The sequence below is a fragment of the Urocampus carinirostris genome, chromosome 6 (assembly GCF_059441175.1).
Source record: "Urocampus carinirostris isolate Australia breed hairy pipefish chromosome 6, RoL_Ucar_1.0, whole genome shotgun sequence".
Classification (NCBI taxonomy): domain Eukaryota; kingdom Metazoa; phylum Chordata; class Actinopteri; order Syngnathiformes; family Syngnathidae; genus Urocampus; species Urocampus carinirostris.
Genome location: NC_142354.1, coordinates 36,680,502 through 36,699,910, shown reverse-complemented (window position 1 = coordinate 36,699,910; position 19,409 = coordinate 36,680,502). Strand labels below are relative to the sequence as shown.

The window sequence follows — 19,409 nt, the reverse complement described above, 5'->3', positions numbered from 1 at the left end:
CACATTAAGAACATTTGGGATGCACGATAACACATTTTTCTACTACTACTACAACAAAATCCTGCGTTTTGAGACTGATACTGATAACTGTTTTTTATTATTTTAAACTTCATGCTATAATTAGGCAAACCTTCCTGTGTGGATTTTGCATGTTCTCCCCGTGCTTGTGTGGGTTTCCTCCAGGCACTCCGTTTTCCTCCCACATTCCAAAAACATGCACGTCAGGTTAATTGGCCGGTCCAAATTGTCCCTAGGTGTGAATGAGCGAGTGAGTTGTCTGTTTCTATGTGCAGTGCGACTGGCTGGAAACCAGCTCAGGGTGTCCGAAGATAGCTGAGATGGGCTCCTGCAGCCCCGTGACCTTACTGAGGACAAGCGGTGCAGATAATTGATGGACGGATGGATAGATGCTATATTTAGGGAAAATGAAGAAAAAAAGCACAAAATCGAATCATTTTTATTTTTATTTATTTATTTATTGTGATTATAATTACAATAACATTAAGCATATTTGGTTAACATGTTTCCAAAAAGTAATATCGGAGAAAATAAAGCTTGAACTTATTAATCTTTCCAATCAATCAATTGGCCAATACCTAATCAATAATAACTATAATGATAATAAAAACAAGATTTTCTTATGAGAACCATATTACTGACATTTACAGGTAGATATTGCAGAAAATGCAGAATATGATTTTGAGTGTGTTCATTCAGTGCAGGTTTATTATAGCCTGCATGTGAAGGATGTTTTTGACAGCATTGACTTGCCAAAGGTGTACAAAGGAATACAATATGCAAACTATAATTCATATGATTTCTCCTACGGAAAAGTAACAGTATGTGCCCCGATTAAGACACTTGTTTGTGGACATTGCAGGGTAACTGTCAATCTTAATCAACAAGAGCAGCAAAACAGTCAATCTTAATTCAGACTGAGTTCGTGCACAATCATAATAAGAAACCAGCAAACATTCTATTCGGAGTACAAAACTCACTGTACTCACTAAAGTTTAGAAGCCCATATCATCTCAAAAGTGCTGCACAGATCTGACTAATGATCACTGGTGCCTTACGCACATTATGGAGAGGTAGAGAAGAGACATGATCAATGTGCCACTACTTCTTTAGAAAATCAAAATACTCTATATTACAAAGAGGAACATAAATGCTTAGAATCTTTTTAACTTGCTGTATCGGCTGATTGAATGTTAAAGCAGGGCTCCAAGTGACTACAGAGATACACCTTCGTACGCAGCATAGGAGCTGCTCGAGATACTAGTCGTTTCGTTTCCACATCCATCCATTTATCCATTATCTGCACCGCTTATCCTCAGTAGGGTCACGGGGGGTGCTGGAGCCCATCCCAGCTATATTCGGGCAGTAGGCAGGAGACACCCTGAACTGGTTGCCAGCCAGTCGCAAGGCATAGGGAGACAGACAACTCACTCGTTCATTCACACCTGGGGACAATTTGGACCGGCCAATTAACCTGACATGCATGTTTTTGGAATGTGGGAGGAAACTGGAGTGCCCGGAGGAAACCCACGCAAGCACGGGGAGAACATGCAAACTCCACACAGGAAGGTTTGATCTCAGAACTGTGCCGCACACGCGCTAACCACTGCGCCGCCGTGCTGCCTTCATTATCACATGATTTATCTTAGTACTGATACCTTGAATTATGAATAGAAAGTGCTTTTATTGATTAAAAAATGTATTCTATTGCTATTTACGGTTAATTTGGAGGCTTTTGGGAGCCGGGGAATGAACTAATTGGTTTTCAGCTTTTTCATATTGCTCCAGATAAGAGCATTTCTAGATGCAAGAATGACCTGGGAAATAATCTATCCCGTCTGTAGATTCATAACAGTAATTCTAACTGTAATGTTATATTTTGACATTATTGTTCCAATAACTACCTCCCAGAATGTTATAGTGCACCACTATAATATATGATCTGCTTAGCCTTTGCTCTATTGCTGCCATCTTTGATTTGACACTGTTTCATATTCTCACCTTGGCATTTTCGGCTCGCATGGGCCTGTTTCCTTAGAAAAAAGCCAGCCTAATCAAGAAGGTTTATTAAGGGGTCAGTGATGCGCTTGCAAGTGGACAACAGCAAAAAGGCTACGAGGCATATGTCGAGTGCAGAGTAGGGGTCGCTCGGAGGGTGGGGGTAGGTCAGCTGACGACATGAATGGTGAAAGTGGCAGATGACAGACAGCCGGGTCAAACAGGCGGAATGCGGACCGTTGAGTACCTGCTGACAGACAAGACGCACGCTCTCTTCGACCCCAATTACCCGAGGTGTTTCTTTTCACCGCATAATCTGCAGTGTGCATACTGGCCTCCAATTGGTGAAACCAGCTTGTTTTTTCTCTCCCTCAGCTCCCAACCAAGTCAAACATTGATGGTACTTCCCATCTGTCTGGGATGTCTCAAAGCTGCTTGAATTTGCATTTGTGCGCAATAGATCAGCGAAGGTCATGGTGGCTAACGTCAACGTTGAATTTTTACTGTTATTTTAAGAGGACATATACGTAAATATGTCACCACTTTCACAAATACATGGAGGAGACGGCTGTCATGAACACGATGGATATCCAGATGTTTAGTTATTCAGGCTATTGTCCTTATCTATTGGCCTACATAAGTGTAAAAAATGAAGCTCGAATACGTACTAAGAAATACTTGATATTGAAAGTTACTGCAAGATAGTCACCATTGTTTTATGTTTACAGAGTGTTTATTATTCATTGTTTTCTTTTATCCTCGCTGTTAAATGTGAGACTGGAGAGCCACGCCCAATTTTGTTGTCTCAATATGTTCAACCCATTTTGTAACAATGACAATAAAGGTATATTCTATTCTATTTAAAGTTATTCCATTTGTCCCACTTTTTAAGCAGAGCGGATGATCAAGTCAGGTAAACCTTTTTGGTCACGGCCCAGATTGGGTTAAAATAGTTGGCAAACGGGCCGATAGGAAGAAAAAAATGATCGTATTTTTTCAGCTACATACAATCCGATACTTCAGCAATACATGAGGGAAAAAGATGTAGGCCTATCCTATTCTTCTCATATCGTCTCTGCCATTTCAAAAAGACACATGTCTTTTTAGCACAATTTTCCACTTTGCATTTTTTTGCACATTCAAATCAGGTACAAATAGAAGATGACAACAAAATTGAAAAATATCTTTTAATAATAGCAGCGATGATATACATTCATGAATTAAAAAAAACAAACTTGGAAACAGTTACAAGTACTGTCATTTTTGGTACAATGGAGCACATCTGATTATAATTCCCAGTACCCAGTACATTGTTAAAGGAAGAAACATTTTGTAGACACATAAGCCGACTATACCTGACTGTAAGCTGCATGCACCCACATAAAAATATGAGATATTTACAAAGAAAGACACAGAAATTGTTTTAACAATATACGGTACTTTAACCCCCTAACGCTCTGATGGCTTTCCGCTGGACTTTTGATAAACTAATACGTGTCCGTCAAATGTCATTGGAAGGCTTAAACTCTTGGGATTCAAAATATGATGATCATTTCAAAATATACGCATGAGATAATCAGTCTGAAAAAAAGATACCCGAAAATTATTAAGCCAGCGTAACTCACCATTGCGTCGCCTGGTCGTCTTCATCTTCTTCCAATGTCTGCGAAAATGGCTTCTTTACATCACGGACAATCCATAGAACCCAAAAGTGTAAAATATTTACTCCAAAACACACGATAATGCATAAAGATGAATAGGAATCAGCCTTTATCATTTCTGCTTTGTTGGACGTTGCTTTGTAGTAAGTTCGTCCGCCACGTTATTTCCGTTAACTAATAACCAGACTCGTAAAATGCATAAAAAATGCATAAATTAGCCCCATCATTGCGTAAGCGACAGAGGTTAAAGCACAGGTGTCAAACAGGTGGCCCGCGCCAGATCAGGCTCAGAGAAGCGCAAGAGAAAAACAAGCTGCAGGTTGAAATATGTCAACTTGATGTTGCCAAAGCCAGGTGCCTCGAACAAAGACACTGTACTTTGTATCTCTCTCTCTCTCTCTCTCTCTCTCTCTCTCTCTCTCTCTCTCTCTCTCTCTCTCTCTCTCTCTCTCTCTCTCTCTCTCTCTCTCTCTTCTCCACCCCTTTTCTCCCACTCTCTGTCTCTGTTTTTGTTACTCTCTGTGTCTCTCTTTTTCTCTTCCTTCGTTGCTCGTTGTCTCTTTCTGTCTCTGTGTCTTTTTAACTTCTTTTGCTCTAACTTCTTTTTTTCCTTTTCGCTCTTTTCTCTTTCTCTCTTCCTACCCTTTGCGCTTTATTTTCTCTTTTCCCTCCTTCTGTCTTTCTATTTCTCTTTGGATTTCTTTCTTCCTCTCCCTTTGTTTTCCCCCTCTCTCACGACTTTTTATCTCTTTTCTTTTTTCAAGCTCTCTCCCTCTCTCTCGCTCTCTCTTTTTCTTTCTTTGTCCCGCCCTCTCCCCTTTTCCCTTCCTCTTTCTCTTATTTCTTTATTTCTCTTTTTCTTTCTCTTTAATCTACTAGTCCGTCCCCCGACAAAATGTTTGTTCTATTGTGTGGCCCCCCGAGTTAAAATGAGAAAATGAGTTTAACATTCCTGGTTTAACGCTTGTGACAAAAGTTGCTGCTTATGATTGTGAGTTTACGGTGCATGTTAGAAATATTTGTTCATCTATAAATCAGCAATTTTATGAAATTGGTTTTGTAAAACTCCTTTTTAGAGGCAAGGCAAGGCAAGTTTATTTGTATAGCACATTTCATACACAATGCAATTCAAAGTGCTCTACAGAAATGGCAAAGGGCACTGCATTTGAAACCCCAAATGCAATACAGCTAGTCTGGGAATTTCTTTTTCATTTAGTTTGATAAATATCTTGATAAATAAAATAAAAATCGTGATCAAAGGGCGCATCATGGGAAATGGCGCAGTCTCCTTAGTTGGTTGCATTTTAGACCAATTATACAAATGTGCGCGTTCAAAAATATAGTGGTAGCCAATATCAGTTTGGTTGTGGTTCATTTAAGTATTGATTACAAAGTAAAACACAAAGACAAATACTTGTCGCAGTTCGTTTTTCAGATTCCTTCACCTTGGATTCATTAATCTTTCATTCTCTCGCGGCAGCTGCTGGGTTTACAATATTCTTTCGCATAGGGTAGAAATCAACACACCGCGGCAGAAGAAAACACGGAAAGCATTCAATGGAGGGAAAGTGAGGTTTTGGATTTAATTATTATTTGTGGGGACGACTTTCTTCAGCCTGTGGTAGCACAATAGCTTTCAAATTACGGCGTTAGCATCCATGAGCAGTTACGCTTACAATGTCAAGTCATTTTATTTGTACAGTGGAACCTCGGTTCTCGACCATAATTCGTTCTAGAACCCTGTTCGAGAACCGATTTGTTCGATCACTGAAATCATTTTTCTCATTAAAAATAATGTAAAATCGTTTTAATCCGTTCCAACACTCTGAATGCTTACCATGAACGTAAACATGAAGCTAACCCAGGCTTCGGAGGCATAATTAGGGGCTAAAACACTCCGATATCTAAAGCGAAAGCAAAAAGAAGTGCGCACGCACGTCATAACAGTTCTTCACGAGGGGTGGAGGCAATCTACACCCGTACGCCGCTCAGCATCGCAACCTAGCGTACCGGCGTTCGAACTCCGATTTTTTGAACGAAAAGCGAAGCAAGAATTTCTCGAAATTTTTGGTCAAGAACCGATTTGTTCGAACTGAGAGGCGTTCGAAAACCGAGGTTCCACTGTATAGCCCTTAATCACAAAGAGTCTCAAAGGGCTTCACAGGTTATTACACAGACTATTTTTTCAGACTATCTTTACACCGTCCCCTGATCTGGAACCAACATGAGGGCAAGGAAAAACTCAAAAACATCAACATGAGGAAAATGAAGATACTTTGAGAAAGGACCGCACATGTGGCATCCCCCTTTCAGGATTACCAGACAGCAAAAGATGTTGCAATCACAAATAATACAGAGATATATTGCATGTTATGTCACACGTCCTCTTCCGCGCTAGCTGGACATGAAGGCGATCAAACAAGAATGCTTAAAAGTCACAGGAGACACATAGAACTTGCATTTGGTTTGAACTATCAACAATCTCTCAAAAACATCGGACTTCAACCAAAAATGTTGTAACCCCAAGGTCACAGTTTGACAGGCCGCAGTTTGCCCACGCCTGCCCTAGATTTGAAATAAATAATTCAATCTTGGAGCACAATTTAATGATATGTGATGTAAATGTCCTGTGATTATAGATTTGCACTTTCTGGGACTATAATTCTAGGAATTTTAGTATGGCCTGATGTGGTAACGATTATATTTTTGATGAACGAAATGAAGACAGTTCTTTTTTTCCCCCCTGCAAACTCGACAGTTGGTCAATTTAGTACATTCCTGTTTGTTTACATGAGCACAAGTTTGCACTCATTTGCTCACATTCGTTGCGCACTATGGGTTGACTGAGTTTCGAAAACCATTCCATTACTTCAGTTCAACTGTTCTTTTCGGTTCATCTGTTCGACCGGTTCATCGGTTAGTCACACACAACTCATTAGCTCATTTATTAATGAGGCAAGACAGTGTACAGAAATGCAAATGGTAGCCAAGTCACACTGATGCTAGCTGGTCGACCATGCGCAACGTCAAACAGTTATTTGATTTGGTGGTCTATTTTTTTTTTATTTTTTTTTTGGCCTGCTTATGCACTATGTGAGGTAGAGAACCTTTTGTCCCCGATAGACGCAGTCCTTGAAAAGCAGCAATTAGTCCAGTTACTAGTAAGTCACTTTATTCAAAAATTAATTAGATTTCAGTATCTTATTTTTTACCAGTAAATTCGGCTTAGATGCAAGTATATATATGGTAGGAGAATATCACCATTGAAAAAAAATTCACTGCTTTCGTCCTTTGTACTTGAGACAGCGCCAACGTAACTGTATTTTAGTTGTACTTTGTAAATACATACATGCCTACCCTTACAGCAGTGGTCCTGTGTAACACTCAATCTGCATTTAATACAAAGCATAATAACGCAGTAATGCGCTATTTAATAATGACTGTAGAGTAGGGTTGGGTAGGGTTACTTTAACTGGATTACTTTCAATTACTTTTGGATTACTCCAATACCAAATATGCTAATAAAAGACAAAAGAAACTAAATACGAATAAAATTATGACTCACAACACGTGGTAAGCTTTCTCTCCTGGCTTTGATCTCTTTGATCTCCGGCAAAACTAACATGAAATGTGACAGAAACAAAATGAAAATAAATCCAAACAGCTTGCCAACATCATTTTTGCTGTTCCATGTATTCCATTACTCCCCAAGCCTGCACAAAATCATTAATCTTATCTATCCCGGCTGACGTTCAAAGTAACTGTGCGGGTCAGGTGTATCGACATTTCGTTCTGTATACACGTGTATACGAATGACAATAAAGTAAATCTGAATCTGAATCTGAATATTATTAATCCAGTTAAAGTAACCCCACCCAACCCTGCTGTAGAGCTACAGCATTTTATTAAGTACTTGTTACCAAGAAAGGTAAAGTGCTCCAGGAAGGTGTTTCTTTGTAACATGTTAGTCCCAGAACTGACTTTAACACACCTGATTCAAGTTTTTGACTCATGTATAGACTTTTTTGTAGTTTTCTGATGTAGTAATAACTTGAATTTCCGGTTATTTTCTAACAATTCTCACAAGAGCATGAATAAAACGGTGCTGAGGGTTGATCTGTCAGTCTGGATTATTGCAAATGTATTCATTGAGATAGTATTGTATAAATTGATTATGAATAACATTTTAAGACTAATAACTAATAACCAATTCAAAATATTTTTACTGGTGAATTAACACTTAACGCTTCCACAAAAATACATATTGTGCTGTTGTCTCTTCAAAATAAACAATTAAATGACTACTTTCGAGTTTAGGTTTTATTTTTAACATATTAACATATTTTAATTTAAAAAATGACAAATCCATCCAATTCCCATATTGTCTCCACCATAAGGTGAACCGGACTATTAGGCGCAACCCCCCAAAATTGTATTTTGTCAGATATTTTTCATGTATAGGCTGCACTGGACAATAAGGCTAATGGAATCAAAACTACAGTAAGAGCCATTGCACGTTTTAGACATTTGTGGTATATATTATTGCATAGATTGATCAGTCAAAACACAAAAAAATCATAGCAAGCAAAACAACCCCTTGGTGTTTCTGAGGATGATTTGGACTTTATGTTTATTCATATCTTTCAAGACGACTTTTTGTTTTTCTCTATTCTCTAGCACCCGTTTCTGGCAAAAATATTGTGATAATGAGATAAACTCTAATATTTAATATCTTTTCATATGTTGCCTGTGTCACTAGTGATCTAGTGATTAGGTATCGGTACTGTCACCGCCGCAACACGGGTTCGATTTCAATTGCATACAGTGATTAGGGATTTTGGTCAGCAATGATTTTCTTTCGATCAATCATTGTACAAATATGGTAGTATTATATACAGGAAAACCTTGATTTGTAATGCACACATATAATTACTGTATGCATTTCCAACCTGATCCACTGTATTTTGTGGTATATACTGTAAGGCTCACTTTCAAATTCCTGGCCAATTTTGACTTTTTAGGTCCGCCTTATGGTCCGTAAATCCAGTACTTCAATCGACAGCCCGGCCTTAGATAAAACAATACATTATAAAATTTATTTTACTATTATTCATGAGAGAAACAATGTGTGCACTCACCAATGTAAAATAAATAACAAACCAAAATACAAACAGTAACATTGCCGTTTTGTGGTGTGCTCGTGTGCTTCAAAGTGGGGCTTTTTCAGTAGGGTTTTAATTGTCAGTATGCTAAAGCGCCACAGATTTTTAGCAATCTTCCGTTCGCCATAAATCCTCGTCCTCTGACCTCTGTCTGTGCTTCTTTCCGCAGAGACGCTCATGGACTCCACCACAGCCACCGCCGAGCTTGGTTGGACCGTCTATCCGGTGTCGGGATCCAGCGACAATAGCGTGAGTCACGATAGCTGCGGTTGCATCATTTGCCAAAAGTGTTAAAGGCTAATGTACGGGTGTGTGTGGTCACCCACCGCTGTTCAAGAGTGTGTATTAATGTATTCAATACCCACGCCAAATACACTTGCTGCTCTTCACTGCTGTTTGGGTTTCTCACTCTGAGGTCAGAGTTGAACCCAGAGCAGAGAACCAACCAAAGGAGTCGCCCAGTGAGTTTTATTTGGGGGGGGTAAACTTAATTTAGAAACCTAATTGAGAGAGACACCAAGTCAATTTTGATGTTTAGTTTTTGTCATTGTTATTAAATTTGATCGCTCTTAACTTAAAATGTGAACCATATATTACCGTGGTCAGGGTTGGGTAGGGTTACTTTAACTTGATTACTTTCAATTACTTTTGTATTACTCCAATACCAAATATGCTAATAAAAGACAAAATAAACTAAATATGAATTAATTTATGACTCACAACACGTGGTAAGCTTTCTCTCCTGGCTTTGATTTCCGGCAAAACTAACATGAAATGCGACGGAAACAAAATGAAAATAAATCTAAACAGCTTGCCAACATCATTTTTGCCGTTCTATGTATTCCGTTACTCCCCAAGCCTGCACAAAATTTAGTAATTTTATTCATATTTAGTTTCTTTTGTCTTTTATTAGCATATTTGGTATTGGAGTAATGTCACATGTATTCAGGTAGGGCTAAAATGAAATGAAATTAAATATGTTATCTAGATTTTAGAAATGCAACACTTGCAATTTACCATTTAAAAACATGGCTGACTGAGTGCAAAATGTCAGCGTTTAATTCTTAATAGCCTCAGATTTGTTCATACTGTTTTCCTTCTTCATTCTTTGTTTTCATTACAATCAGACTTTAGTCACCTACAAATTATTCATTTCCAGAAAATATGCTTGTTATATTGACATTTTAGGAATCATACTACTAACGAATTCATAGTCAATTACAAAAGGTTGTGTTGATTATTAATGAATACGTTCAAAGTATAGTTATTACCTTTTTTTAACAGTTTGCTGCATTTCATAGGATTATTTAGAAGCTATTATGATTTATTTCAATAATATTAGTGTCAACCTTATGTTAAACATTTAAAATATGTTATTCTTTGAACATTTTGCACATGATTCATTTTTAATCAATTAAACTTTCTAAATAATTATGTGTTAGGATGAGGAATATGCTTTAAAATCTATTCAATTCTGAAAGCTCCAGACTGGGGGGTCGTTTGTATGTGATGTAAAAGCTCTTAAACGGCTAAACTGATTTTTGAATTGAATTTGAATTTACAGAATTGTACTTGAGGGCTCCGCGAGTGTCTTTAGCTAGGTTTTGTGTCATGTCAGCCGCAATAAATACACCAACAAAACCGATTAACATCTGCTTTTGTGCAGTGTACTTTTGCAGGGTATTTAATTTTGCATTTTTGCTTGTTTGAAAATAAAACAGATATGTGAAAATAAAGCTTGAGTGCAGAAAGTTCATCAATCAGATACCCAAACCCATCTTTGCACTTATTTTTGCATATCTAAAATGTTCTCTGAACTTTTTTTTTGTTTTTTTCTTACTCCAAAGCCAAATCTAAATGGAAAATAAAAGTATTGATTATTTAAAGTCAAAGTGTGTTTACATTTTTGCGACACTCTATAACAAATATATGTATATCTCAAGACAATAACAGGAAAATCATAAATAAATGATTTGTTTTGTTTCATGCGGTTTATTTTTGCATTAATGATCTCCTCTGTGACCCATTGAACCATCACAGACTTGAGAACTAAATAGTTTACTTATACACCAGCAGCCCGGACCCGAAGCGACAGTGTCTTTTGATGCTTAACGTTTCCACCGAGGCTGCCAGGATTTTCGCGTTCCTGGCTGCCACATGCAAGACATGCCGAGAGTGCAGACGCGCCAAAACCAAAGTCTCTGCTTCGATCCGTTTCGGTGCCACGAGATTCCATCTTCCTTGTGATGGAACATAAAAAAAGATGTCCACGTATTTGCTGGAGCTCTCCAAAAAAAAACACGAACACCGGAGCCAATTTTTGTCAATTATTTACGCTTGTGCGGTTTGTAATAAAAATGGTTTGAATTTGAGCCCATAGTGCGGGAGGGCCTGGCCTTGGAAGGTTCCATGATATGACTTTAGATACAGTATGTTCCCCATCTCCATCCTGTGAACGCCCACTGTCGCCTTACTCCTGTTAGGGACAAGCAACGTGGTGTAACTGCTTCCCTCTTCTCTTGTCATCACCGGAGCCTGTCAGTTATTTTCATGACCGCATTTCTTCATTTTGTGGCCAAGGATGTTCATCTATCCATATTTTAATTTCAGTTATTTTCCTTACGAGTCTACCGTGTAATATCTATCTATCTATCTATCTATCTATCTATCTATCTATCTATCTATCTATCTATCTATCTATCTATCTATCTATCTATCTATCTATCTATCTATCTATCTATCTATCTATCTATCTATCTATCTATCTATCTATCTATCTATCTATCTATCTATCTATCTATCTATCTATCTATCTATCTATCTATCTATCTACCATGGTCATATCCCTCAAGAGGGGTGACCGACAGCGAGACACACATACAATAACAAAGAAAATAAAAAACATACACAACAAACATTTTTGGACCATGGCCAACCCAAATGCCCAAATGCACCGAAGTGGGTCATGCTTTCGTCCCTCCAGATGAAACGGGACACAAGAAAGCGGCCATGTCACTCGGGTCAGGGTGACACGACACACTCTTTTGTTCAACAGCAAGGCCCAACAGCTTTCACTCGTTTACCCCTGCCGCATCATACAGGTGCCCTGCCCATCCCTTAGAACACGTCCAAACATCCCACTGTCCTTTTACAACACCTCTCCACTCATTCTTATTACCAACAAGAGCTCGAGCTTCCACTAGATTTAGACCTCTTTCCTGCAGTGAATTCATAACACCATTCATCCACGTCAATCGCGGCCTTCCTCTTGGTCTCCTTCCATTAACTTCTGCTCTGTAGATCCTCTTCAACATTCGTTCCTCATCCATCCTCTCCATGTGTCCAAACCAACCGAGTACTCTCTTATCCACACGCTTGCTCCGTTCCACTACTACTCCAGTTCTGTCTCTCACAATTTCATTTCTCAATCTAGCCAATCTTGTCACTCCTAACATACTCCTCAAACACTTCATCTCAAAGATATTTAACTTTGGACTAAGTTCTCTCAAAGGACATCATAAATGTTTCAAGACATCACCGGACTGTTTTTACTTAGAGCGCATGTGTTGTTGAAATGGAACCTCACACTTTTCCTCAGTGCGGTCACGGAACAAAACAAATAAATAGAATTAGCCGCAACGTATTTCAAGTCGGCGCGTTTAAAATGTTGCGAGAAAGTAGTGGATTGTAATCCAAAATTTACAGTAAATTACCAGATTGTGAAAACAAAAAAAAAATACTTTTCGTCTAAAATATAAAATTCCAACTGACCTTGTTCCATTAAAGTGCAACGCCATCATATTGCAAATGCAATTTTGAATGCAACTCATCTCGAAGTGAACCTGTCCAAATATTACATGCTCAGTTTTTATCAGGTGAAGTTCGAAATGTTTAGCATCTTTGACAATATTTTAAAATATGACAGCTTACAGGTGGTTATTTTGTGGCAAACAAAGAACAAATTATCTCATACATCTTGTAATGCACTTACAAGGTTTACTGGGCTCAAGCGATACATTTGCAAATATTATGAAAGTCAGCCCGAAATGACACCAGATACTTTGCAACCCAATGGAAAGCCAAACGTTCAAGAAAAATATGAAGTCAGAAATGTTCTGTCAGTTGCCATTATCCTACTCCCACTTTACTATAGGCCTACATTGGTATGTCGAATTAGTCACATAGGAATTTTCCTTCCTGTTTTTTTTTCTGGCGCCTGCAGCTCCTCTCATATGAATCTTCCTTTTAATTTTAAAAATATGACAGCTCGACTTAACCCCAAATGCATTGACAACCGGTGGAAAATGTACATGAAGCACAATTTATCCTCAAGCTGTGTGGGGATGCTTTGAAACCCGTGCTGCTTAACCGACCCAGACACAATGTTTTAGCAATAAAATGTGGATTTTCTTGGGTCAATACGGTGCGACATGCACGAGAAATGTGTTTTAGCTTTATTTTAATGGGAAATAGTGCTCCAAAAATGTAAAGATGCATCATCAACCTTTTAGTTAAGTTTACTAAATATGTGATCTTTATTTAACAACTTAAATTCTTTCAACCATATACTAACCCCAGCAGGAATTCACCTTTTTTAAAAATTGGTTTTACTATTTTTCGAACTATGGTATACTGAACACTAAGCAAATTGATTTATAGGACTTAAAAATAATCCTCAATAGATTTCTTTTTAATTTGTTGGCTGCAGTGGACCTTGTGCCTCGGCTGTGATCACGGTTCAAGGATCCCTTAACCGCATGGGTAGTCAGGGCACAACTGAGGAAGCAACTCTGGACAGCTTTCTCCACTACTGGCTGTTCCTTGCCCGTTTTTGGATCATGGCAAAGTTGTCACCAGTCAGTTCCTTGACTTTGCCGACCCAGTTCTTTTTCGGCCTTCCTCTCCTTGGCTGTATACTGTAGCAAATATTTGGGTCAATTAATTATTTGTTTAAATAGGCTGTCCATGTCAATTAACTATTTGTATAAATGATTAATTAAATATGTAAGCTGAAAAGACAACATAATATTCATATAAAGCTTGTCCCGCCTCTCGGAACACCACATACTTTTTTAAATAGTTTTTTCAGGAAAACAGATGAATAACCTCATAATCACTCATTAATCCTTAAACGGCTACCAGTTAATTTAAACCGGTTAATTTCCTTTATATCACTTGAGCAGTTTATGTTTTTTGTACTGACACACACAAAGATAATCAATGAAATTGAAATCATTTGCATGTTTATTTTACAAGTCTTTGAAAGGGAATTCATGAAAACACAACACTAAAACCTCATAAAAGAAAAACAAGTTAATTTAAAGGGGGATTAAGCTAATAAACTAAAGAGAGATGACAACAGTTGTCCTGATTTGAAGCTTCCTAACAACACGAACCACTTCCAGACCAAATTGCATCAATTTATGCCACATGGTCTGCAATTTTGCGACTCACAACTGACTTGCCTTGAAGCATAGGATGCTGGCATGGTTTCAGGAAGGTTAGGTTGGAAAAACACAGTTCAGAAAAGGTGATAGTTCTTGAAGATGAACAACCCATTACAGCCATTGAGTTTCTGAGGGGAATTCAGTGTCGGTGCAGTCTTGCCCGAGACCTGGAAGCTACCTGACTTGGCTTTTTAGCTTACAGGGAGCGAGCGTTTTGGCACTTGGGCCTTGCAGCTTGGCGGGAGCGCTTTTGACGCTGTCGTGACCATAAAAGCATGCACATTTGGAAAATATCAGCTGAAGTATGAAGATATCCGATTAGCTTGACCAGCTAGAACAAAGGACAAAAACAGAAATGAACAAAAATGTACATGTGGTTAGTAAAACAATGCATTCTTCCTTGTGAGTGGGACCTCACCTTAAGAAGCCATCCCCAGCATTGGGCTCTCACAAAGTCGGGCTCTCACACTAACCTAAACCCTTAAAAAGTGAGTCGTATGATTACCTTCAGTCACCTTTAAGAACAAAGTTAAGATACTAAATAACATGGACAACCAATATGTTTCAATGTCAAATGCAAACCAACTGAAATTAACATTTGCAAAAGTCAACACTTTCAGTTTCTCAGCTATATTACTAAAAACAAATGTCAGTTTTGCTATCCTAAGTCACATGATTAAACACATAACCAAAATTAATAGTTTTCTCACATTAAACAGACAAGATGTATGACATTTAATAGTTTAATAGTTAGGTGTTATGTTTAGAGGAATGCAGAAACTTTTCAGTGCAATCTGTTGTATTAATCTTTAGGTTGCTGCTCTATGGTACCATTAAAGGTTTTCCTTTTGGAGCTTTACATGCAGTGCCTGTGCTATTTGCACTAAGCATTGTGAAAACTTTTAATTCAGAGCAAACTGTTATATCATTGTACTCTCATGGAGTCAACCATCTTTCGTCAAACTGACCAATGCTTATAATCCAAGACATTGCCCTTTTCAAAAATAACTTTATTTGCGCGGACTGACCAGAAGATTAAAGACAACACATCTCTTGTCACGGAGACTTAAGTGGTCAAAGTGTTCTTCTTGAGTGGGGCGTGGAAATGCGTGCAAGGTCAGGACCAAATCCCTGACCCACAGCCTGCCTTTGTGTGCGCTGAAGTACCATTTCAACATTGGCTACTTAGTCAAGGACAGGCATGCAGCCGTTAGCAGGGTGCTAATGGACGACTGAGGCTCACTACAAGGCAACATGGCATCTTCTGTTTTGCTTTGAATTATGACTTGAGATCATGTCAAAACAGATGCCAGTAAGCAATCAAATATGTACACCAGCTCGTTGACCTTGTGGGTAGGGCGCCCGCCCCGAGACTGGGAGGTTGCTGGTTCGAGTCATACCTAAGACTTACAACATTGGTACCCATTGCCTCCCTGCTTGGCACTTGGCATTAGGCGTTGGAATTGGGGGGGGTTTGGTCACCTAATGACTCCCAACACATCAGTTGGGTTCAAATGGACTCATGGATATCTTATTGTAAGAATGTGGATACCATTAAAACTGAAACTGGAACTATGTCCCATGTATCAAGAGTAGAGGTAAGGGGCTGAATTGTTCAGGCCCGATCTTACCACCCGACCTGGGTCGTGGGTATGTAAACCCGAACCTGCCCAAACCCAACGGATTAACTAGATTTAATAAACGAGCCCCAAATGAACCCAAAACTTTGATTTCCCGCCAAAGCAATACAGGAAGGGGTTAACTTTGGGCGAGTGCCTCAATTCAAGTGTGCACTGCAAGTGCAGCGTTTAAATGATCGTTTCGGCGACGTGCAGCTAACGAAAGTGAAATTGAACAAAATAAAATAAATTCTGCAGATGGCAAGCTGCAAATAGTGAAAGATTTATCCAAAAAGCAGAAAGAAAGTTGTCTAAGCTTGTCTAAGCAAGAAGCAGAAATGATGTCTGACATGAGGGAGGTGGAAGGAGGAACCCGCACGTCTTCCACCAAGGAGGAATATTTCTTTGGATTTAGTGATTTTGAGTTAAACTGATAGTTTGGTGAGCATTTTCTTCATCCAAATAATTACTTGAGTAAAGTAAGTCCATGCTGTGTAGATCACTGTCACTGGTGCCGCAGTGACATTTGGTAACTAGGCGCATTATGACGTTGAGGGATGGGTATTGCGAAGATTAGTGTATAAAATATGTGATTATAGTAATTATTATAATTATTGTTATCTGAACTATGTAATAAGTATATCCACGAGATTTTGTTATATTAGACATAAGAGAAAAGGAGGATTTGTAAAATGTATTTAATAGGGAAGCTAAAGGGGTAGGAAAAATAAGCATCTGCTTCTGACTACCCCTTTTCGAACATGTTATGTGACATAATTTTGTTTGTTGACTCATTGTTTTTGTCCTGTTTTTATTTTAATGTTCGAAATAAAAGTTTTCATTCATTCATTCATCTTCCACGAAAGAGAAATTAAATACATAAATAAAATAAAAACTGCGACAGAGAAACCTGACCAGCCAGATTTAATGATTGACATTTTAAACCCGTTCGGGTCTAGTTCGGGCCCGAGCCCATAATCTTATCTCTAATCAGGAGCTAATTATTTTAGCAAAATGCCATACAACTCTGCTTACTTTTTGATGCTTCCATGGGAGCAGAAATGTTACAAACATTGAGGCTGTTCATGTTTATGCATGACATTGTTTCTGACTGAGCAGGGTCATCATTTTAAAGTGGTCCTGGATCTTAGCCTACACTTATCAAGTAAATAATAGGGAGTTTTGTAAACTGGCTCTGCTGCTGCTTTTACGTAAGAATAAGCACCTAATATCTCACAAATACTGAGGGACCGCGGAAAAGTGGTTAGCGTGTCTGTGGAACAGTTCTGAGGTCATGGGATCAAATCCAGATACCAACTTGCGTGGGTTTCCTCTGGGCACTCCGGTTTCTCCCCACATTACAAAATCATGCATGTCAGGTTAATTGGCCCGTCCAAATTGTCCCTAGGTGTGAATGAGCGAGTGAGTTGTCTGTCTCTGTATGCCCTGCGACTGGCAACCAGTTCAGGGTTTCTTCTGCCCACTGCCCGAAGATGGCTGAGATGGACTGACGAATACATTTATCTAATTAGACACTTATTAAAACATTTTTTCCCTCTGTAATTGTTATAATGCACTATAGAAACCAGGAAGTCAGGAATAAATTCTATTTTATTTGTGAACTAGCACAAAAGAAAATGTCACCAAACTTGCTGCCCGTTCTGCCGCTCATCAGGAGTATTGTATACATGGACTACACTAACAACCTTAGTTGTCAGATCGGTGCGCTTCGAGCCGTCCTGCCCTCCCAAGTCTCCTCTCCTTGCTGCCTGCGGCATGCCCCAAAAGACTACCTTTGTTTCTCCAGCCGTGAGTTGACCCGGTCTGTTTTATGTTTTGAACAACGATTAACCTCCTCCCCTCGTTTAATTCCCTCTTTTTCCCAAATAAAACTGTCGATGCTGCTCTTGTGTCAACCGCCAAACCTAACAAAAAAATACACTACACACAATAATTTCCTGCAATTACATGCAAATGATAACATGTTTGTAGTTTCGTATGCAAATTAGCTGTGGAATGTCATCCGAAGAGCAAGCATTTTGCTGTGTTTACATATTTCTGCCCATCAATGACATGGAGTCATCAAACATCGTTTTTTGTGTGTGGTTGGACTGGCCAGGACAGGCCTGTAAACACAATATGAAAAATGTAAAGTAGTCAATTTAATTCATAAAAAGGTCCTGTTAGGAATTTGAACATTTTCTACTTCCTGTTAGCATCTTCTGGCTTAAATCATCAAAATCATCATTATTTGACACACTCAAATAAACTCTTCTCTTTTCATCTTTTTCTGGGGTTTGGGTTTGTCTTCAGACTGTATTTTAATAAGTCCTTTTCTTACTTTCACCATTTTCATGCTACACTAAAAGAAAACCACTAGCACAAGAATGAAATCACTCCCACCCCCTCTCTCTGACCACCCCCCCTCCTGCTTCCTCATGTGTTGCGAGTTTCGAACAGCTGTTATAAAAGTAGGATAAAAGCAGCGCGCTGGAAAAAAAATAACAAAACCTATAAAGGCTCTTTAAGTTCTGTTGGCCATTGTTAACACATACTTAATATAGAAAATATTCTACCTTTATCATTTTAAGGGCACCTCAAGAGCGCACCCACCCTTAGCTACAAAGCATTTACACTGACCACCAATTGTATTTATTAATTAAAGGAAGATCCATTGAGCAAAAACAATAGACGAATAATCCCCACCCTGCTTTAAAGGTGTCGGTTATTGATGCCCTGAAGAAAAACAGCCTCCAAAAATGGAGCAATGTGAATAATTGATTTACATCTGTCAGTGATGATCTAGCCGCAGCGGCACTCTGAGAAGTGCGTCGCTTCATTGAAATTCACAGCGCGGGCGCCAACCCAATGCAATCAACAACAGAGCGACTCTTGGTCGAAAGAGGGAATAAAAAAGTCAGAATCCGTGCCACTGGTGTACTCTTTTGTCCCTGAGAAACAGATGTGCAGGTTTGGCCCTGGCTCCAAAGCCATTCAATTTAAATGTTAACGATATATTTAATCAGGGTTGGGTAGGGTTACTTTAACTTGATTACTTTCAATTACTTTTGGATTACTCCAATACCAAATATGCTAATAAAAGACAAAAGAAACTAAATATGAATAAAATTATGACTCACAACACGTTGTAAGCTTTCTCTCCTGGCTTTGATCTCTTTGATCTCCGGCAAAACTAACATAAAATGCGACAGAAACAAAATGAAAATAAATCCAAACAGCTTGCCGACATCATTTTTGCCGTTCCATGTATTCCATTACTCCCCAAGCCTGCACAAAATTTAGTCATTTTATTCATATTTAGTTTCTTTTGTCTTTTATTAGCATATTTGGTGTTGGAGTAATCCAAAAGTAATTGAAAGTAATCAAGTTAAAGCAACCCTACCCAATCCTGTATTTAATGTTACAAAACTACTAAGATTAGTCATATTTGCAGATGACAATAACATTTTCTATTGCAATGATAACTATATTGATCTAGTAACT

The 19,409-nt window shown here is 38.6% G+C and overlaps 1 protein-coding gene across 4 annotated transcripts in view; it reads left to right on the top strand.

Annotated features, from left to right (window-relative positions):
* ephb2b (eph receptor B2b) overlaps positions 1-19,409 on the top strand; it is a 243,835-nt gene that overhangs the window by 59,948 nt on the left and 164,478 nt on the right. For all 4 annotated transcript variants that reach the window (XM_088338893.1, XM_088338891.1, XM_088338892.1 and 1 more), the window contains exon 2: positions 9,009-9,088. In XM_088338893.1, coding sequence (XP_088195019.1) covers positions 9,009-9,088 — 80 coding nt within the window. The remainder of the gene's footprint in view (positions 1-9,008; positions 9,089-19,409) is intronic.